Genomic DNA, 23775 nt, shown 5'->3' on the forward strand with positions numbered 1-23775 from the left:
AGATACTTGGCAAGTGGTAAATAAAGAACTAGGTATTAGGAGGTCTTTAGGCCGAGAGGGACCTATTTTGGAAATCAATGGTACTCAAATTAAAGATCCTAAATCTATTGCAGAGTCCTTTAATGATGTTTGTATTGGTACGGTTAAATTCTTGATATATTAGTTAGTATTAGTTTTACCTTTATGGCAAATCATCTGTCCAAAATGTGTTCACATTGTGCTTGGATGTAATGTGCTAATAAAGAATGTCTAAATGTCTACTTTAATTCCATATTTTAGGCATTTAAGCTGCGTAAATGTACTTATGCACCATCTTGAAGGAAGATAACTTTTCCTGTTAAAACAAGGATGTGTTTCTTGATTTATTCACTCAGTCGCAATAACAAAGTATAACACTCTCCACTTACAGCTTTTCCTTCTTCTAAGTAGTAAAAAAATATTCCACATACATCCCAAAATGCTGTTGCCAGCTAATTTTACTTTATTCATCTTTTTTGGAATCTGTCCAACTTTAGAAACCCACAGTTTTGATTATTTTGTCTCTGGAGTGTAGTAGAGTATCTAAATTTTGTCCACAATGTGTATTGACACGGAAATTCATCAGGATTCTGACAGAAAAGCACCAAAACAGCCTGAGTCTGTAGTGTTTATCCTCTGAAATTAAACAAGACTCTAATTTTGCCAAGCCTTTTTTGAAAGCCATTTTTTTGTGGAGAATTGAACACAGAGTGCCCAGCGAAAATCCTGTTTGCTAAACTCCTGTGGCCTCAATTATTTCGCACACTGATTTGTTGATACTTAAAACCAATTTGTGAATTTTTTAATTCATTTCCAGGGTATTTACTTTCACTGGACACATCCAGAATGTTGTTATCCGATTGTACACAAACAGCTGCAGACACAAGAAGATCACATGTCATCTATCCTGACTCTGATGTGCTTGGTATTGAGCCTTTTAAGTATAATTGTTTCATCACAAGTTTAGAACCCACTGTTTTCCATGTTTTCAACAAACAAAATGTTGGTGCTTCAATTGACTGTTAAAATGAAACCACACTAAGGATATAATTGAAATTCTAACTGGTTAACTCTAGTAAGAGATAATGCTAACTGATAAATAAACCTGTTTCAGTACTGCTAGTGTTTTATATTCGTTTTTCTAGTCTTACTGAGCAATGTATAGTCTTGTACAATGTTGGTCAATATTTTGAATGGAATTTATGGTATCAATAGATAAAGAGAAAGGTTTTGTTGATGCATTTGATGTAACATATTTTACTTAACATATTTATAAAATAGTTAAATGTACAATGTTGTATTGTGGACACAGGGAGAACGGGCACAGACGGCAAGTTGCTACGTACAGTCTGGTGGCAGGGACTTGGTCCTGCATGTATTCGTTAGGGTGAGTATATTGCAAGAATTTAAGTGAAGTGTTTGAAACATATTATTGGCAATCAAAATTTCATAGGCATAAAGGCAAGTCATTAACATCTCTTGAGGCTCTCCGTATTAATAATTTAAAAGATTGGATGTAAGAAAATCAAACATTTTTTGTTTTTCAAGAGAATATATAAAAAAAAAACTCATTGTGAATCAAAATGAATTGAACTTTTTGAAGTATTGCTTGAGTTGGTTAAAATTGAGACTATGATCAACCAATGTTCCAAGAAATGTATTAGTAGAAGAGAGAATTACTGTTTAATTGATTGTTTGAATTTTGCCTAGGTTGACACTATGTATTGTTGGCTTCATAAGAAAAATGTTAAACCTCAAGCACATTTACATCCTTATTCTTGATCATAGCATTATGGCAGACATCTCATTTTGAAGATATTTATTAATAAGTACATATCAAAACTCTTTTTAGTAGTTTATATGTTTTAATATACAATAAATAAAGAAGTGGAACAAAATTTGAGACTCTTACTGAATAGCTAATAAAAATATAAGCGTTTGGATGCATATTAGTTATATCTTTAAAATTAGTCATCTCTCATAATTCGACAACTAAATATAGTCCATAAATTGCAAGACGTTTAACATTGTTCTTATGAGCCTTAAATCAAGACAGCTACCAATACAACCGGTTCTTTCTATAGATTTTTCTGATTCAGTAAGCATTTTATTATCAGTAAAAAGTGTGAAATCCAGAATCACACTTTAATTAAAAATTGAATTGAATTTATTTGCATAGTATAGCTTACAAGCAATAGACAGAATATATACAGCGAAGAAGGAAGGTATTCCTCCTCCAATGGAAGAGGAAGATCTTCAGGTAGATTTTTTATGTAAACAATTGTTTGGTCCTAAGATTAACCCTTGTGAGACTCCAAAACAAACATTAGACCATATAGATTTGAAGTTGCTCACTCAGTTCACCTCACTCCCGATACACTGAGATACAACACAAATACTCTCGTCAGACTGGACAGCTCCACATAGAGACACTCATATGTCTGCCATAGAAATCCTTAGTGGTAATCCCCTCAAGTAGTTGGAGCTTTGCAAACCAATTAGTTTATGGATTGTTGAAAACGATTTACCCATTTATGCATGCCTCACTGATAAGTAAATGTATAGAACTTGCCTCACCTATAAGTAAATGCTCAGAACTCGTAGTTCAGACTTTGTTTGATAAAATAGTTTGTAAATAGTGGCACCTGTTATGTAGCAGCTTTGGCACAAACTATTAAAACCTTAGTATTTGCAAATGTTCAGGCACCCATTACCTTATCTTTAGTTATTGAAAACCTGTAGCTATTTAGTTTGTTCACAGGTTAGTGTATGTTACAGGGAAATGATTGGCCCCACTGTTGGCGGAATTGTCTTGGAGGCTTACGGGTTCCCAGTGCTGACAACAGGGATGGCTTACTCCACCTTCCTCATGGTAACTTTATTATATTTTGAAAATATATTTATCAAATGTTCTGTAGTAATTCTTTAGAATTAACTAAACTAAAATTATATTGTTGAAATGTTTAATTTATTAAGTTCCCACTTGTAATTCGGGAAGAAAGTAAACCACTTCTACACAGAATTGGATTTCAGAAGAGGATAAAAAAATTAACTACGACTAAACAGTTAAGTAAACAAATCAAAACCAACAAACAACCTGTAATTTACAATGTGAAATGTGTTTATTGTAACATTATTATACTGGTAGTATTATTATACTGTTATATCTAAAGTTGTATAACAGTCATGTATCTTGTATGTTTTCAATCTTCACACAAGATTTGTGGTCAAGTGATTCGAGGTCCAGTGAAACTCCATTATAACGATTTTCCTGCCGTGTTATAAGCAGGAAACTTTATTAAGCAAATTCTGAGTTGTCATACTCTGTTATCTCTCAATGTGGATAATCACTGTTTTAGTCAGTGACTACTTACATTATAACGATTGTCCTGCCGATGTTTTAAGCAAGAAACTTTATTAAGCAAACTCGAAGTTTTCATAGTTTGTTATTTCTCTAAAGTCACACTCCTAATCACAGTCTTAGGTAGTGTCTATCTACTGCCTGAGAGATGCTTGAGGGTAAAGACGTGTAAACAAATCTCAAATAGACGAGATTCAACAGTTTCTATTTACCGAGATTCACTGCATTATTAACTATTTCCTGATTGTCATTACTCATTACCGACATATGTATGTATTTTGTTCATGTGTCACCACAAATCTGCTGTGTCCGTTCCTTAGCTAATCGGCAGTATGTAAATTATCAATCACTAAAAACAGTTTTGTCATACTTTTGTGTTTAAATAATTGAAAATAGATAGGTAACCTGATTAATAAATTATCGTAGTTTTAAAACAACACTTTGCTTGTATTTCATACTTTTCTGTATTTTTATTCATAGATTGTTGCGAGTCCGCTGCGTTTATTGGTGAATAGCAGCTGTTTGGTAGTACAAAAATTACTGACCAATAAAAAATTTTATGTCATATCTTTTGCATGAAAAGAGTATATCGTAGTTTTTAAAATAATATATTGTTTGTAGTTTGTATTTTCTATATTTATATTCATACGTTTCTGCATGTCTGCTGCGTTTATCAGCAAACAGCTTGATGGCATGTAAACGATTGTTAATTTTTTACATTTTTTTCTCTATAAAATATATGTTTTTTTATGTCTTAAATTTTTTTAAATATTTAATATCTTATAGAGAGGGAAGTAGTACGCTGTGGCACTACAGCGGTGATACACTGACACTATAGCGCCACCACTCCAGCCCTCGCGTCAATTGTGTGCCCAACAAAAATAGCCAAATAGTCCAACCAGTGATTTTTGTGGTCAAAAACCTTTCTAAGTAATCAAAATGCACTGAAACATAAACAGTATAAAATCAAAACCTTAAATGCAGGATTTTTAATTAAAATGGCCATTTTCCAGTGAAACGTAAAATAAATATTTGTTACATTCCCTGTTACTTTATAGTGAGAACGTATGGTTCTTCAAAATTAAAATTTTTGAATGAAATATTGTTATAATGGAGCCATTTTGTTTATGGGAGGCAAAAAAAAACCTGTACCTTCCAGCCTGTAGTACCTTCATCACTTGTAAATATAACTATAAACCACCTTCTAGAATTAATGAATGGAAAATTTAAAAAGTATAGTTAACAACTCAAAAATCACAGATATTATTATTAAACTTATTAACAAATAAATACAAGTAACTTTTTTGCCAGCTGCACTTAACCCAGCAGAAAACGTTGTCACTAAATTGTTGAAATTAGGTCTTTTTCCCAATAAACAGCAAATAATTTCATTTATTCTTATTTATTGACCAAGAATTAGGCGCACAATGATGTTTACTAGAGAATATTGTTGCTATAGAAAGTATTGAACACAATATAGCAACAACGATTAAGCAAGAATAAAATTAGCATTAATAATGTTGTTATAGTAAATTTTAGACATAATAATAATATCATAATATTAAGACCCTTAATATCTGTAACACTTTTGTAATAATAGTACTAAAACAGTACTCTGATTCTTCAAATTGTCCATCACAGTATTTGAATGGTAAACAGAAAGTTTACCTTAAATACATTGAGAACAAACATTTTACACTCATAGAGCACAGGTGTCCACCAAGCCGAAAAATATGGTTAATATTTAGAAACAGAGTACACAATTGAGAACTAATATTCTACAACTGCAAATTCAAAGTGAGAAATTTTACTTATTAAAGAGAGAGAGTTATTACAGAGAAGTGAGAAGTTATTACTTGAAAATTAAACATGACAAGTTTTAAATATTGTTGTTTTCCTACAATATTTACTGAATTATACACGCTCAGAAGTTGTTGTATAACAGAATATCAGGTTAGTTGCCTGAGATGAAAGTTTCAATATTTAAAATGCCTTTGAATTATTGAAATAAAAAACCAAATTAAATCAACACAATTTTATTTAGAATAAACACATTACATCACCTGCTGCACCATATAATGTTTACTAGGAAACAGCAAGTTCAAATGCTGGGGTCAAAATTGAGTAAAAAGGTCTTTTCTGATTTTTATAATAATTTAACAAAAAAAACAGTTTTTGGAACAATCTATGCTTATGCATTATACTTGATTTGAAATCGTATTAATGAAAGAATTCAACAAATTGGACCTTCTTAGTAAATAGGAAGTGTGTTAATTGGTATCTCTTATTTTACAGCATACTATACATTGAGTTTTATTGTTTTAGATGCTCATCAGCCTTGTATTCTTCAGCTGCCGTAATATTTGCTCGAACAGACGAGACGATGAGGACTACAGCATGAAGAGGCCACTGTTAGAGAACGGCTGTGTGTATTACGGAGGCACTGACAACGACAAATGTGTTCTGACCGTGGGATTTAGTGCTCCAACCAGTTATGCGTAGATACATCAAGTAAGTTATTGTAAGTAAGTTGTGCTTAATGTCTAATTGTAAAGCACTATTCCACTGCTGCTAACTAATAGTGTGTTTCCAATGAATTCAACTGACTTTACTCACACCTTGTACATTCTCTCCACACACGTGCTCACATACAGTGAGAATCTGGATAATTTAAATCTCATAGGAGCAAGTCTTAAAATGAATAAAAACTCTTTATTTTAGAAGTTATAGTTACATACTATTTATACCACATATCTCATATTACAAAAAGTACAGTTTAGTGTGAAAAACAAATTGTTACTTACAGCTTGTAAGCATTCATCTAGACATAGCAAGGAAAAAAACAAAGATACCGTAAAATGGGGTAAATAGAAACAGTTTTTAAATTCTTGACTCTGTTACTTTTGTTATTTTTCTATTTAGGATATTGCAATATGGCTTCATTTTCCGGTATTCACTTCAGGAACAAGTTTGACACACTCAGACATTTGTAAACTTCTTCAAAAAAATAAAAAAAGGTGCTGTTTCTATTCACCCCATACATTATGGGGAGTAAAAAAAAGCCTTTAAAAACTTGTATGTTGCTTATCTAGCATGTTTGGGGTGATGGGAAACAGTATAAATGACTAAATATGGGTATCAGGTGTAAGAAAAACTCAGACATTTGCAATCTGAAAGCTTTATATTGTGGAAAAAGTAAAAGATTTGTTGAAATTGATACATACTGATTGATTGATACATTACGATTGATGAATTGTGACAAATGGCATGCATTTCTCATTGATCCACTCACTCTTAGTTTACGGAATAAGCATTTATGAAGCAACAACAATAAGCAATTATTTAGATATGCGTTTGGCCCTACAAAAAATCTTTGAGAGTCAAGAAACATTTAAGATATACAGATTCTGTTAAACATATTTTTTCTGAACTTGGACATCTGACAGTATATGGTTTATACATATTTAAATCAATAATTTATGTAAAACAATTTTTGATCCTATACTAAAAACTAGTAAACATACACATAATACTCGTTTTAATAGACTTATCGATCAACATAATCTTGAATTTTACAAAAAGAAAACATTTTAAAGATGTGTGAGATATTTATAGAATTTACCAACAAAATGTATAATAGAAACAAATGTGTTAAAATTTAAAAAAAGAATTAAATGATTATTTAACTAATATTCTTTTGAGGAATATTTCAATACAAAAACCGATTAACTCATTTAAAGAAGAATTGAAGATAAACTTTTAAGATTTAAGTTTTATCATTTAAATGAACTAATTTTACAATTTTTTATTTATATTTTAAAATTAATATTAGTATTTAATTTTACTGTAGTGACACTTTACCTTGTAGATATTATGGAATAAAGTGGTTTTACTATTGTATTTTAATTCTAGTGGTGAATTAAAAAGACTAATCCAATTCTCTTTTGATATAAAATGTAAAAAAGTTTGAACAATACATTCGTTAAACTTATGGCAACTTTGTAATACCAATTACACGCAAAATGTTTATTTTTACCGCATTTAATTTCTAAAAACTGAGCATTGTGATTTGAAAGCTCAGTTATTATACCTGATATCTTTAAAAAGGCTTAATTACTTACTTACTTACTTACTGCCGGGGCGTAACAAATCTCAGTCGATTCTTTGCCTCGTCTATGAGCCTCTTCCACGCCACCCTGTCTTCCGCCAGATCCACAGACCCTCCACACCGGGTCACATCTTCGACCACTTGATCGCACCATCTTATCTTTGGCCTACCCAAAGGGCGCCTTCCTGCCGGTACCGCCTGGTAGACCTCTTTTAACCTTGTGCCCTCCTGTCTCCGATGTACATGTCCCAGCCAGCTAATTCTCTTTGCCTTCACCAAAGCCACAATATCAGGATCTTGGTATACATTGCGTAATTCTCTATTTTTTCTTATTCGCCACACCCCTTCATCACATATTGGTCCAAATATTTTTCGGAGAACTTTATTCTCAAAAACAATCAACCGCCCCTCATTTTTCTTCGTTAATGTCCATGTTTCACTTCCATACATTAGGACTGGTTGAATGATTGTTTTATAAATTCTTATTTTGGAGCATTGTGACAACAATCTTGACGTAAAGAGTTTTGTACACGCCCCAAGACACCTATTTGCATTAGCTAATTTGCTTTGTATCTCTATATCTTCCACGTTTTTGCTGTTTATTGTTACACCCAAATATTTAAAACTTTCTACACAGCCAATCGAGTAGTTGTCAATGCTTAAGTTTGTTCTCACATTTCCAGCATGTCTTCCAAAATGAATAATTTTAGTTTTATCTTCATTTAGCTCTAAGCCTACTGTTTGACATTCTTTAATAAAACTTTTTGTTAGTGTGGAGAGGTCATCCAAACTTTCTGACAAGATCACTACATCATCCGCAAATGCCATTACGTTCAGGTCCACTCCTAATTTAACCCCTCTTTGTAGTCTTTTAACTTTTTGTAATGCCTCTTCCACAGCCAGGTTGAAGAGAGTGGGAGAAATCCCATCTCCCTGTCTTACTCCAGTGTTGATAAGGAAGTTTTCCGACATTTCTCCATCTATTCTTATTTTGGCCTTTGAGTCACTTATACACATTTTTGACAGTCTTATCAGTTTTTGCGGGATTCCATGTTTTTCCATCTTCTTGAATAGAGGCTTAATTAATCATAGTAATTACATTATTGATGCTACTCTCACTTGTTGCAGTTACTTGTGTAGGAAAGTCTAAAACCTAAAACCTACCCCAAATCATAAAAAAAGAGCAAAACCCTAATACCTTTTTAAGTTTGTTGAAAAAAATTCTTAGCACATGCTGCTTTTTACTCTATAGAAGAGTTTATTTATCACAACAATTAAAATGTCAGCAATAAAATATGTTAGTTTGGTGGTTATAAAAAATTTTAATTAAGTATAAATGAATGTGTAATGGCATTGTTCTGTCTTTAGATTGTTTACAATTCTGTATTGTAATGATAGTGTACTACTAAGAAAAAAGAATATATATAGAAATAAGATAAAATATGACACTATTCTTGTACTTACTGTGCAAATATGAATAAAGATGATTGATTGATTGATAGTACATTTCATGCATTTTTTAATACGTTTATAAATTGAGAGTATTTTTGAACATTCAAATATTTATGTCACCTACCACAATTACATTAGCAAAGTTAAATTACACTGGGTGTCCCACGAGTAACACAACAAACTTCTCAGGTTGTTTCCTCTGATCAAAATAAAGAAATAAGTTCACATAAATATATGTCTAGAAGCTCTTTATTAGCGAGATACGGCTAGCGAAAAAGTTTGCTCAATTTTCTAGGAAAGGGCGGAAATAAAGAGAATGATATTTGTATGGCATAAAGATAGTCATTAAATTTATTGGACTTTATGTAAAATGAACTGAAAAATTGAATAAAATACGTCCAAGATATGAAATACCACCCATTTCTGAGATATCAGACAAAATATGCAAGATTCAGTCTTGAAAAACATGCTTTGTTTAGATTGGAAGTACATTAAATGGGTGATAAAACACAAATTTTTATCCAAACTTTAAAGAATTTAATTATGAAGAGAATAATGTAAAATAGGCTAATAATAAACAAACATAAAGTTTAAAAAATTAATGCTTAATTAAATCAACACATACGAAAATTAATACAACAAAATTCAATATCTGTTTATTAAATGAACGTTCTTTGTAAAAACAAAACATTTTAATTGCTGATCTTTTATTCCAATTTCCATACCTTATAAATGGTATTAAAAATGATTTCCTTGATAATGTATGCACAATCTAGTGAGCTTAACGAAACCACGTGTAGCTTTTCTGATATCATCTTGAGTAGTTCACAAGCGTTTAAAATTCGGTTAAATAATTCTTTTTTTAGAATTAACTAGTTCTGCGTAAACAAGTTGTGCTTTTCTAAGAATGTATTGCCTTCCACGAAATGGTACCTGTCTTGTATATCAAGTTACAAAATAACATTCAGTGTAATCAGCAGGTGGGGTTTAATTTTGCCAATTCAACTCTTTTTCTAGGTTCATGTCATTGAAATGCCAGAAACATAAAAGTAACTGGAATCTGTTTCTCATCATTACTTTATAGGCAATAGAGGAGCTATACAAAGAGTATTTTGACCAGTAATAACTTAAACGTGGGAGTGATAATTAACCCAATGAAAGTAATACAGCAAAACAATGAACTTCCTTCATTTTCTTTGGATTAATATTTTTCAAGTCTTTTAGCCTACTCTTACAGCTAAGTCGCAGCTTAGAAATTACTTAATTTGTATTGCGATTGGTTTCCATAACCATCATTTCAATTACTTCATCAACCAAGTAATGCTAAAAAAATTAATAGGCTTTGGATTGTCAGGTAAATTGAAATTAAATTTTAGAGTCTGATTGAATTGAAAAGTTTTTTGCTTACCTCATATATGTTCAAGCCTACATCAGTACCTAGGGTATTTGTAACATTACTAGTACCAGATATGTGGTTTGTAGTGTTAATTACATCATTAGTGTTCAGATCATTGTCTAATTCTTCAATGACATTGTTAACATCAGTGTAGTCTTCAGAGTCCAGGAAGTCTAGATCACTGTCACTATCGTTGGGTATATCGCTACCATTGACTTGACACTACCATCGTCACTTATACCACATACAAATCACACAGTGGTGAATATCAATTTAACATAAACAGTCACAAAGGTGTTTTGTTTACACATTTTAGTTATAAAACAATTTTTTTAAATCTTTATTAATCAAACTTACAACATTAAAATACATAATTTAAAAAATTAACACTTTTTTGTTTATTCTATTATAATTTTAATAGGCCATTAAGAGGTTAAGCGAATAACACCTTCAGGTAGAGCTACTGTTTGAGAGTTATTTCTGTCACTCTTCCCTCTCCTTCATAGCCATTTTGAGAACCTACTTACTTGTTATCAAGTTCAACAAAATCCTCATGTTATTGGCATATTGTTAAAATAGTTTTGAGTTTGTATAGCAAATTTTTTTTTCAAATTGAGGGTTACTCTCTTACACTCCTAGTTTATTCCCTGCACCTGATTACACATTATTATGGAATATAAAACAATAAAAATCCTTATTTGGAGTTTATTATGTATAAATACGTTTGAAAAGGGGTTTCTAGTTATAATTTGTTGTAAAAATAATAGACACAATATTTATGACAAAATGCTTCCTACTTTGTAAACATTGTATATTGAGTTTTATGAAATTTTGGACTGGTGTCCAAAGTTGAGATTGGTAAGGTAATACATGGCTAGAAATATTAATAACTGTTGTAATAACTTACCTATTATTTTGTTCCAGGTGATATAACTACATGAAAAGACTGCAGAAATATTATTCTTTGTACATAACTGTATATCTATAATTGTTACCTAGATTGTAAAACTCTTGTTGTTATTTAATTTTTAATTTAGATCTGAAGTTAGACAAGACAACAGTATTCTTCAGTGTAATAAAAGTGTTAAATTAAATGTGTTGATGATTTCAAATCTAATTCCTTACAAATTACTCCTTTTCATCAAACAGAAATAGGTACTGAGAATTATGAGGGATTTAAAAATGTAACAAAAGTGCATGTAAATTTATTTTTTCAGTAATGAATAACATTCACAACTATAAATATATACAATCTAGACTATACTTTACATTATATAAACATATTATAAACATTATTAAGACACAAGCCTTGATAATTTAATCATCACTGCTGCTTTCTGACAAGTTAGCTTCTGGTTTTTCCTGTCTCAAATTCCTTCGTTTCTTCATAAGTTTGCTCTTCTTCTTCTTCAGTATCTCTATGGCTTGTTGTTTGCGCTTCAATGCCTCCTGCCGGTCTTTCTCTCTCTGTGGTATCACTTCCAGAGGTTTCCCGACGCTCTCGTGTATAAATTCTCTGTCATCTTCATCTCCCCCTCCCAGAGCTCTCCCTCTCCCTCTTCTGGCTCCTCCTCCTACAACCCCTCTTGCCCTCCCTCTCCCTCTCGGCTGCCTCGGTCTCGGCTCTGAAGGCTGGAAGTTCTCACTACCTCCCTCCAGCCTGTTCACTGCTGTCTGAACTCTCTTACTCATCTGTTCTCTGTGGGCAGTTATGTTTGGAACAGCACCAAAAAACGTGTGCAGTGTCAACTGGCTCTGAAAAATGTTCAGACGGCATTAATTTTATTTCCAGTACTGCATTCGGATGTGACTGTACCATCAGAATCTCGCAGTAATAGCCATATAGTCTTATTTTAGTTTATCGTGTACATTACAACTCACGAAAGTAAAACATATCTGTAGAAATGTATTGATGTACTATCATCAGGAAGCAAACTGGCATGTGTGATGTGCCAAAAATATATAAATAACCAGTACTATTCATTTATCAACAATTTGTCTGACGATGTGTGGCATGCGGATATATCCATACACTCTCACATGTGTACACCCATGTTATAGAACACAGCCACCAAATATATGTCTTTTAAAAATATGTTTTTGTTTATTATTTCTTCTTCCAATATACACAAAATAAATTAAAACTTGATAAAAATGGATTTTAAAAAATCTCTAAATGTGCATCAATTGTATCGAGGGCAGTTATTTTTCAGTGGTTTACGATTTAACACATCCATTAGTAGAGGTTAGAGTAATACTAAAATGTGTGACTAAATATGGACATAATAGAACTACACAATTGAGAATCTGTAACCATAACGAACAAAGGATAACAACGTCAGCTTTTCCGAATGACTCTACAGTTTATTTAATGCTGGGATTGCTATTTCAAAACCTGTAATATTATATGTATGAAACACACCATGGAATTTTAAGTAACTATTACAATAGTACAAGATTTAAATTTGGGGATAACTCAAAATCCATTCTGCCTGAAATCGACTTCTGAACTCACATATAAATTTTTGGACTGTCTATGGCGGCAAAATCACAAAGTAATTTAAATTAAATACTTATATTGCAAAAAAAGCAATAAATAACTCAATACATAACTCACATTGGTAAGATTATGAAAAGAACCACTTTTCAGAACTGATTTTTACTGTTCTTGGTCAGTATGTATGAGAGTGCTTCTTTTAAGATCTAAAAATACACTTGAAACAGTATTTCCAACATCTAGATTATTCACAATAGACTCTACTAGATCTGCACGTGCTGTATTTGTTTCACTGAACGATGGCAAATGTCCTGAAAAATCCTGTTTCCTTCACAATCCTTCCATTGTCAAAAATAACCTTCAAACAAAGAACTGTATTTGTAGATCTGCCTGATATGAAGCCATGTTGCCTTTTGACTAGTAAATCATTTTGTGTTAAGTGGTCAATGAGTCTATTAAGGACTACCCTTTCAAACACCTTAGAAACAGTGGGTAATAAGGAAATGGGCTGATAGTTTTAGACTACCTATTTGGAGCCTTGTTTGTGCAATGGATAAACTTTTGGTGATCTTTAAATAGGGCTTCAGCCATAGATCTGTTGATTACCTGTATCAGAGGATAAGAATGTTCTTCTTTGCAATATTTTAGCAATAGTGATGGAATGTTGTCGATACCTGAAGACAGTGTAGGTTTCAATTAGGTTAAAATGTTGTGTATTTCCTTAAAAGTTGTATGTGTGTGATTTTCGAGATTACTGCCTACTCTCCATGGGGTATTATTTTGACAGTATGTTTGAGGTTGACCGTGGATACAGTTCAATTTTCTGTAAAGCCTTCTCTGCAATGGTAGAAAAGTAATCGTTAAAATGATTAGCCAATTGTAAGGTGTCCTCAACTTTTTTCCATGGATGTTTAGAGAGGAAGGGGTGAAAGAACAAGTTGTTGGAGCTCTTTCATTGTTTATGATTTTCCAAACTGCTTTACTTTTGTTCGATGCTTCAGATATTGATTGTGCATTCAAGTTTTTACGGATGCTTATTAAATTTTGGTCATATGTCTTGTTACTTATATTAACTGCAATACTTTCCTGTTTATAAAATATTATCTCCTTGTATTTTTTAATGACAAGTGTTTTTATTAAATACAAAACTGTTTATATTATTATTGTAACCACTTTAATTTTAGTTGTGGGTCTGATTTCTTTAAAAACAAAAGGCCTCACAAAAGTAAAAATTGTATTATTGTCGGTTTATTGTTTTGTTGTTTTTATTACTTAATTCAAGAATTCCAATTAGAAAGGAGCTTCTAAAATGTATCATTATGTTTGTTTTTATGCAAATTAATTCAACGCTGTTACAAACTTCCCGAAGAGCATTTGTATAATGATTGGAATATGAAACTTGGAACCGCCAAGAATGTTGACACAATCATTGTTAGTGAGGGCATTTATGACAATTGCTTGATTAGATATTACTTGTTAAAGTTTAGCACCAGATCTAGATACAATGAGGGTGTTCAAATCTAGAGCTCTACTCTTTTCAAAATATTGACTCATGTTTTTCTCTTGGCTGTCACTCAGCAATAAGATGTTATGTAGTACATGATCTTTGGTTTCCAGGAAGCAAGTGTTCACCATCTCACCACATGACATGACAGAATTTGAATGAGATGTTTCGGTTATGACAGTATATGTAAATATATGATAAATACTTATAAAAGTCACTCAGCAAATGAAACATATTAGTAATATTACTCCTATGTATACCCGAATAAAATTAATACTCACAGATTTTTGAGAGAGCCTATTGACAACAGGCAACAATATTTGATCCACACGATTTCGACTCCAGCCAAACTTCTTCTCTGCGTAGTCACGCAAGCCAGGAAGATCTGGAGAGCCCCATGAAAATGGCTCTCTGGAGTCGTCTACCAGGGGCTGAAGGTACGCACTCACTACTGATGGACTTGGAAACCCTATGCATGAAAAATCTCCTGTTTTATACTTAAAACAGTTAACATTTCCGAAATAACTGAATCAATATTGGTTTTATATGAAGATTCATTTCTCGTCTTATAAGAACCAACTAAAATATTTAAGTATTTGGAAAATTAAAAGGGATTGTAAAATGTTATTCACAAGTAAAATAATTTCTGCATTGTATTCATGACAGAATTAGTAAGCTCATTAAAATTTTGTGGAAACATAAAACATATATACAATTCTAAAAGAGTTTGGTAGAATCTAATCTAAGTAAAATACATTTCCACACATGTTACTGAATTCTTGAACAAACCAATGTAGATGACAATCAAAAGTAGAAATTTTAACACTAGATAATTATTTACATTCTTCAAACATTCTTCCTCTTTTTAATTATATAATAAAGAGTTTTAAGAAATTGTAAGGTGGAAAAAAACTTCAAACGATTTACATTTCAGAATTTTCCCTTTAATTCTGTCCAGACTTATAAAACTATCCCCATCTCATCCCCACTGTTAAATAAATTACGTTACCTTGATGGAGTTCGATGTTCTTGAGTTTCTTGGCCAGCTGTGTGTAGGTATGCGAAGAGGCAGAGGATTGCCACCACTCCCGGAACTGCAGTAGGCTGCCCACCAGTAGCTGGGGGTCCCTAGAGTCCAGCAGAGCAGAAGTGGTGGGTGGGAAGGTGGCAAGGATCTCCAGGGCTGTGACAGGCCCCACTCCCTGTATCCCCACCGTGTAGTCACTGCCCACCAGTAGTGCCAACAGTATCAAGTGGCTGCGCTCTAACTCTGTAAACATTCAGGTTACTAGTGGGACAGGAATACACATGATCAGATCCTTCTAGCAAGAAAAATATTTACTTTATTATACATTTACTCGACTATGAAAAAGGTTACAACTGTTAAAACATATTCTTGATAATTTTAATCTATAAACTTATAAATTTGTATGACTAATAGAACATTGTACGAGTATACAAGAACTTTTGATGTTTGCACATGTTCATAAATTACCAGTAGTGAAACTTATTAATTGTTTATTTCTGCAAAATATTGTGCCAGGTTCCTGGTAGACTGTATTTGAATCACAAATTTATGAAAATTACAGGATCAAAATGAAGATTTCAAGTCATGTTTTTAAAAGTCATAATATTATTGTAAACAAGAATGTAAAAATCACCATTCACTCACTAAAATAGTGTTGTATGTCATTATCCTGGAATTCCAAAACAAACTTTTTCTGATCAAAAAAGTTTTTATAGACTTTGCGACCTCCAAACAACCAGATATCGCTGTCATCAGTGATGGTGCCTTGGGTCAGGCCCGCCGCGTCCATAAACGCACACTGTGCTTCGGCCTCCATGGGTGCAACTAGATACGGTACGCCAAACAACCTCAACAGCTCCTTTACACCAACAAAAAAAAACAACTCAGTTTGTGTTTTAATTTTAGTTTTAAGTTGAAACACTGGCAGACATGTACACACTGGCAGTATATGCGCACACTGGCAGTATATACGCATACTGGCAGTACATGCACACACTGGTAGTATATGCAAACACTGGCAGCACATACACACACTGGCAGTTCATGCACACTGGCAGTACATGCGCACACTGGCAGTACATGCATACACTGGCAGTACATACACACACTGGCAGTACATGCAAACACTGGCAGCACATACACACACTGGCAGTTCATGCACACTGGCAGTAATCAATCAATCATTTTTTATTGCAATAGACATGTATAACATGATGTATAGCAAACGTCACTATAATAACTAAAATTTTGTCCACTCTAACCACATCAAGATCACACTCATACATACAATTCCGCATTCACTCATCGCACATCCATTTGCCAATTTCCCCACCTCCTCAGTCAAACTCAATCTCCCTGTTGGGTGGTCTCCCAGTTAAATGCCAAAAACTCGGCCACATTGTAAAATGCTTGTGACACTAAAAAGCTTTTCAACCGAGTTTTGACCGCCTGGGGCGATGGTGCATTTTTTATCCCATTGGGCAGCTTGTTGATGAAATGCACACCTGCTTGTGAGGGCAGGTGTTCATAAACCCCCGTTCTGTGTTGTCCAGTTCGGTAGGCTTCCCTGCCTCTGGTCTCATACGAATGAATGTCTCGGCCAGTTGTCAAGGCACACTTAGACATACAAAACAGCGTCGTTTCGCAAATATAGAGACTAGGCAGAGTCAATAGCTGCAAATGTTTGAAAGTTTCTCGGCAGGACTCTCGAAAATTCAAATGAGCGATTATCCGAACCACTTGTTTTTGCAGTTTGAACACTCTCATCAACTGGTTTTTTTGCACTGGCACCCCACAATACCACTCCGTAGGTAAGGTGACGGTAGATCAAACCATAATATGCCGTCATCAGGACCTGAGTAGGGCAATATTTGGCTAAAGACCTTAAGACATAAATGCCTGAGGACAATTTTTTTGCAAACATGGTCGATATGAACATTCCATGTCAACCCCCGATCGATGTGTATTCCAAGGAATTTGATACTGTAAACTTCTTCCAGAACGGAATCTGCCAACATGATGGCAGGGTCACATTCTGAGTCTACAGATCGAAGAGAAAAGTTCATGGCGTTGGATTTTTGTGTGTTTGTTATGAGATTGAGGCTGTTGAAGTACTGAACACAGTTGTTGATATCAACAAAAGATTGTTCTTCCAACAAAGATTTTGTCTTTTCACTGAAACACAGAGTCGTGTCATCAGCATACTGCACAATTTTTTCATGTAGTAGTGATGACCCAATGTCATTGACATAAATGAGAAACAAGATTGGGCTGAGGATTGATCCCTGAGGGACTTCATAGTTCAGCTGAATTGGTTGGGAGAGTTGGTCTGAAATTTGGACAACTTGATTTCTGTTGCTCAGAAATGATCTGAGCCACAAGAGTGGCACGCCTCGGATGCCGTAGAATTCCAGTCTTTCGAGCAGCGTTTTGTGGTCAACACAGTCGAATGCCTTAGACAAGTCGAGGAACACACCATGTACATGCGCACACTGGCAGTACATGCGCACACTGGCAGTACATGCACATACTGGTACTACATGCATACACTGGCAACACATGCACATAATTACAGAGCGTTTTAATCCATTCTTATATATTTCTACGAGGCTATTCAGAAAATCGATTAAATTATGATATAAACAAAAAAGTAAAATAATATAATTATATTATATACATTTGAAAGTGACACTTATTTATTGTTATACATTCTATTAATAAATTTATTATATTGTGTTGTTCATTTGTTATATATTTATGGATTCATATATTGTTTATGTATTGTTATAACTATTAAACTTTTGTTATTGTATAGGGTAATTTTGCGGACTCAGGTGCAGGGTAATTGATTCATCAATTTCATGTGTTAATTTCAATGTATCCTTGTTGAATATTTAGCGTTGTTAATGCATAGCACGATGTATTATACAGTAGCTACTTCAATTCTTATAGTAAAAAATTAATATTTGTCTGCAAAATGTAAACTAATTTACACTTGTAATATGGAATGGATTGTTGCATGAGGACTGCCAGCATCAAACAGTAATGAACATTTTATAGATTAAGATGTTCCCGCGCGCACCTTGCACAGTGTGTTGGGAAAATGCATTGTGAAATTATTATATTTTTTTTTAAAAAGATGGTTGTGAACTGTGAACTAAAATACTATTTTTCAAGATAGTCACCATACAAATTAGGGCACTTTTTATAGTGGTGAACTAGTTTTGAAATTGCAACTTTATAACATTATGCCGCCTGAGACTTCAATCAGGTAGTCACACTCTCCTGCAGTTCCATGTCATTATTAAAGCGCTGCGTCACTAGCCAGATCTTCATTGCTGGAAACAGGTGGTAGTCGCTGGTTGCAAGGTTTGGACTTTAAGGTGGATGTGCATGTGCAAACATCTCCTACTTAAAGCATCCAGGACTTCTCGAGTTCGATTTGCCAAGTGTGGGCGGACGTTGTACAAAAATAAAATTTTCAAACTTAACTTTCCTCTGTGCTTGTTTTGTATTGCTCTTTTGAACTTTTGCAACGCTTCATAATCCCTTGCAGAATTTATGACTGTGCCACATTCTAAGAAATCAACAACAAGAACTCCTTTCCTTTCTCAAAAAGTTGTTGCCATAATCTTTCATGTCGACAATGTTTGCATGCCTGAATGAGTGTGCCCCACTCCATAGACTGTAAATTGGTTTTTAGAATTTTAAACCATCTGAGATTACAAAAAATTATATTTATTTTTCACACACACTGTAAGTTAACACACAGATTTGTATAAGTAGTGGACTTTCCTATGGCCTGATCCACTGAAATGTTCTTGGATTGTGAACATTATTAACACATTCACTGTGGGTAACGAGCATGCTTGTCATGCGAAAGTGGCGTGCCGGGCGGTGGACGGGCAAGCTCGGCATACGGCAGCTGCTTTCATATTGCCTCAGTGTGAGCTGAGCAGTTGCCTGGGAAGGCTGTAACACTCATAGCGAGGTGTGCCTGTTTCGGTGAATCAGTTAGTGCGATTCGTAGCCGGTTCGCCATTTTCGTTTCTTGTGTATGCTTTGCGATATTGTTTGAGTGGATTATAATGCCTGTTGACTTTGTAAGTGTATGCACTCATAATGGAGGAAGATGATAATGTTATTGACGATAATTTTTCATCTGATGAAGACAATGAGTCGAGTTCAAACAGTTCTAAGGACGGTGAAGGCGGCGTCCCCCACCCCCAGTGGGCCGGCACGGCCAGCGACATGGTTGGTTTACGTGACCTGCCGTTCACTGGTCAACCTGGCTTGCTCGTTCCCATTCCAGGTGACAATAAACCAATTGACTGGTTCAATCTCCTTCTTGACACCGTGTTTTTAGAGAATATCATTAGACAAACCAACCTGTATGCCCTAAAACTATTTGTGGCCCCACCACTACTCCCGTGTCTCGCATAACCAAATGGAAGGACTTAGTGATGGCCGAACTAAGAATATTCTTAGGCCTTCTACTGTTGACTGGTAACGTCAGACTGAATCGATTGAACGACTATTGGAAAACTCATGGGTTGTTGAACTTTCCTATGTTCAAGGAGTACATATCTCGAGATCGATTTCTTGGCATTTTGAGATGACTGCATTATTCAAGAGTTGATACCCCTGATCACCCCGAATCAGGTAACAACCGGTCTTTTAAAAAATATTGTTGATTATTTCAACAATAAGATGCGATAGATCTATTATCCCGACCGTGAACTGACAATCGACGAAAAGATGGTACTGTGGTGTGGCAGACTGGTCTTCTGCCAGTACGTAAAGGGCATGCACCACAATTATGGAATCAAAATTTATTCCCTGAATGAACCCGAGGGACTCATGCTGCCCTTTCATGTTTACACGGGGAGCCATGACTCTTGTAGTGGCAAAGGTCTACCGTCAAAGTTGTCATGAAGCTGATGAGTGACTTCCTGGGGAAAGGCCATTCCCTGTTCATGGATAATTTTTATAATAGTTTTGTCTTATCATCCAAACTTCTACGTCACTCAACCTACACTACCAGCACCCTACGCATCGACAGACTCCATACACCTTCAGCAGTGAAGGCAAAGGCATTGGGTAAAGGTGAAACGATAGCGAACTATGTCCAAAGTGTCATGATTGGAAAATGGAGGGATAAGCGGACGGTGACCTACATTTCCACACAATATGACACCGAGATGGTCCAAACCACCAACAGGAGAAACCCAAAACGAACGCTGCCAAAACCAATCATGTACTACAACTCTCACATGAAGGGAACTGACCGCTTGGACCAAATGGTATCTTATTACTCCTGTGAGCGCAAGACCCTGCGATGGCACAAGAAAATTTGTATGCACTTTCTCCAGGTTGTTGTAGTAAATTCTTTTTACCTGCACAACGTGTAAAACTCAGAGAGACTGTCCCTGTATGACTTCCGAGTTTGTGTTCTTATAGACCTGCTCCCTCCAAAGGAAGCCCCACTGCTCATCACACCGACGCACAACAGCATGCATCGTCTCTCCAAACTAACAAAGTGCAAAGGAAACGGCAAGTCAGTTACCCGGAGGTGCCGGGTTTTCTACCAAGAAGGCAAGCGTAAGGAAACAGTGTACTGTTGCGCAGTGTGCCCTGACGAACCAGGTCTGTGTGAACTCAGTTGCTTTGATAAGTATCACGAGGACAAATAAGTAATTTTTAGTCTTTGGCGGTGGGTGGGGATGTATATAGCTTTTTTTCTAATTTTTACTCAGGGAGGGGGGAGTGTTAATTGTTTTTGATGTTGTATATTTTTCAAACTAATATGTAACATATCCGTGTAAATGATGTACTATCTATGTGTCATTCATGTACTATATACGTGTAATTCATGAGTGTTTGTGCCGAAACCTAGTGCGCTGCGAGCACATACAACACGGGGACCGACACCCAGTCCGGCCAACGAAGCTTCCGGGATACCTTGGACAACCCTTTTGGCTATCCTGACTCCGTTTTGGGTAAGTAAAAAACAAAAAAAATTCCTGCATTTTCTGTCGCCAGTAATTTTGTCATCCGCAGTGAATGTCTTAAAATGTACAGTACTGTTCAACTTTTAATACTATGAAGTTTGATTTTGTTGATAGCACTTTATGTTTATGTTTAGATTTATTCTATATTGATGATTACAATGTACTTCTGTGTACCTTATGCAATAACAAGAATTGAATTAAAAAATAATGACTTCGCTTTTTTCAAAATCTTCAAAGGTGAAGATAATGATAGCTGCTGCAATATTCAACATGTGTCATGCACTAATCACGACTGACAGATATTGATGCTTTGTAATCTGGTTAGGTAAGGTTTCACAACACGTGAGCTAAGGCTGACTTCATTTTTGCCAAATTCAGACTACACTAACTGAAAGCGGAATTATTAGCTTTTTTATAGAAAAAAAATATATAAGCAGGGTACATTCACATGATAATTACGTTGAAATAATTTATATATATTAAATTAATTTTTGAGTAATCTTTGGTTATCATACCCATGTGATAATTACAACACCCTGGACTGTTGAGAGTCGACTGTAAATGAAATTGGGACTTTTCCGAGATCCTCATTACATGTTTACCTGAGCTTCCTGGTACATCTGGTCTGTCATTGAACTGGCTAAACGGTCTTCTCGATTCTGCTCCAAGAGTATTTCTCTTTCTTTGGTCTCTAAAATATCCTAAAAATAAAATAGTATGATTTAATACACTTCACAATGAAACTTGGTATGTATAAAAAAATTGTCAAATAAATGAAAAAGGAAAGAATATTTAATTTTTACTCAAATCAATGCTTGAGCACAAGAAGAGTCTAAAACTTTCATTTGTTTACAATCACAGATTTAGTCAGCACAATCAACCAAATAAATTACATTCTGATAGTTCCTTAATGTTGCACTGTGAAATAAATATTTTACCAACCAACTCAGTTATTATTTAGTTTTCATTACTTACTGTTAGATACTACTATTAGACCTAAGTTATGGATTGGGTGATAGGACTGCATTTGATTTACTCATAAAATCAAGAGCTTGACTTGTCTTGCTGTATTTTTGTATTTACATTTTTCAATCAGTCTCAGACTTGGATACAGATTCTTTATTTGCCAAAAAAAGTTGATCACAAGCAAAATAGTCAAAGTGAATAAATATGGCACATTAGGTTTGTCCGAAAAGTATCCTGTGTTTATATCTTCACGTCATAGCGGACTCAGTGGGGTATGATTGTAACTAGTAGTCCCTCACAAACTAACTGAACACCTCGGGTCATGCACAATGCGTGTTAATGTCTCACGTGTTTTTCTGTTCGTGACAGAAAGAACTGATCCACGGATTTGCGTTAAGTTTTGATCTTAAGCGTAAACCCATAACTCTTCAACAGTACCAATAATCTTCTTAAGGAGATTTTCATCATAACTGGTCATTTTCAAATTGTCCAGAACGATTTCACAGCAAAGGTTTTTCTCCTCGGTTGTGAAAAATTTCGGATTGAATTTCATACACAAGTAATTTCCAAAATCTTATTCAAAATTTCTCAAACAGTAGCTTTTGGTATTCGAGTTCACGAATAGGAAATCGATGGTCACCTTCAATCACTAGTCACACGCTCGATGTTTACCGACGTTGTTCTCAGTGAAGAACGGCCAAAACGAGAGTCACTGTCAACAGATGTGTGGCCATGGTTAACCCATTGAGGTAGACACATGCGTTGGTTATGTGGTGCTCGGCTGGAACCTAACGCCGAGTCACGTGCTGGTTACGTGGTCTGCATTTGACATTACATTGTTAAGGTAGTTCATCATATTTCCACTAGATGTCATTGGTATATCTCTTACAAAGTGTTTAGATACCACAACCTAGTAAATAATATCGTTTTCGTACTGTAGCTAATCTGATTAAAAAAAATTGTGTCTGTTTTGCTTCTGATCAGCCGATACTTCATCTTGTACACTGTGTTCTCTGACTGTTTGTTTACATTATGTGTAATGATAGAGTGTGCAATCTTGCATGATTCTGAAGTTGATAAAGTGATGTGCAGTGATTGTGAATATAATTTAAGTGACCGTGATGAAAGCTTTGAAGATTTCATTATACCCTGATCTAGAAACCATTTTACTAATTTAGTTTGTAGACGACTCAGACCCTGAGGATGGAGATTATCTAATATTTTCCGGCCAGGACAATTGGGATGATATTATCCTTCCTTCAGATCATGAGAATGAGCAACAGGAAAGTACAAATGACTTTTGTAGACCTAAAAATAGTGTATTAATGTAGTCCCAGTTGACTCTGGCCCCATAGATTATTTTACTGATACGGCCATAATAGCTGATAGCATTCCTAGCACTTCAAATGGAGTGCGAACTAAGCTTAAGTTCGAT

At 34.5% G+C, this 23775-nt stretch overlaps 2 protein-coding genes across 6 annotated transcripts in view; one reads left to right on the forward strand and one right to left on the reverse strand.

Moving 5' to 3' along the window:
• The window catches only part of LOC124364656 (MFS-type transporter SLC18B1-like), a 54801-nt gene extending 43372 nt beyond the window's left edge, over window positions 1–11429 (forward strand). For all 3 annotated transcript variants that reach the window (XM_046820290.1, XM_046820289.1, XM_046820291.1), the window contains exons 11-14: window positions 1331–1405; window positions 2797–2890; window positions 5705–5890; window positions 11260–11429. In XM_046820290.1, coding sequence (XP_046676246.1) covers window positions 1331–1405; window positions 2797–2890; window positions 5705–5881 — 346 coding nt within the window. In that variant the 3' untranslated portion in view covers window positions 5882–5890; window positions 11260–11429. The remainder of the gene's footprint in view (window positions 1–1330; window positions 1406–2796; window positions 2891–5704; window positions 5891–11259) is intronic.
• Window positions 11430–11518: 89 nt separating this feature from the next.
• The window catches only part of LOC124364655 (DNA repair protein UVH3), a 52381-nt gene continuing 40124 nt past the window's right edge, over window positions 11519–23775 (reverse strand). For all 3 annotated transcript variants that reach the window (XM_046820286.1, XM_046820288.1, XM_046820287.1), the window contains 5 exons: window positions 21977–22075; window positions 16009–16222; window positions 15346–15606; window positions 14618–14805; window positions 11519–12090 (listed from right to left, as the gene is read on the reverse strand). In XM_046820286.1, coding sequence (XP_046676242.1) covers window positions 11653–12090; window positions 14618–14805; window positions 15346–15606; window positions 16009–16222; window positions 21977–22075 — 1200 coding nt within the window. In that variant the 3' untranslated portion in view covers window positions 11519–11652. The remainder of the gene's footprint in view (window positions 12091–14617; window positions 14806–15345; window positions 15607–16008; window positions 16223–21976; window positions 22076–23775) is intronic.

The sequence above is a fragment of the Homalodisca vitripennis genome, chromosome 6, assembly GCF_021130785.1.
Source record: "Homalodisca vitripennis isolate AUS2020 chromosome 6, UT_GWSS_2.1, whole genome shotgun sequence".
Taxonomy (NCBI): Eukaryota; Metazoa; Arthropoda; class Insecta; order Hemiptera; family Cicadellidae; genus Homalodisca; species Homalodisca vitripennis.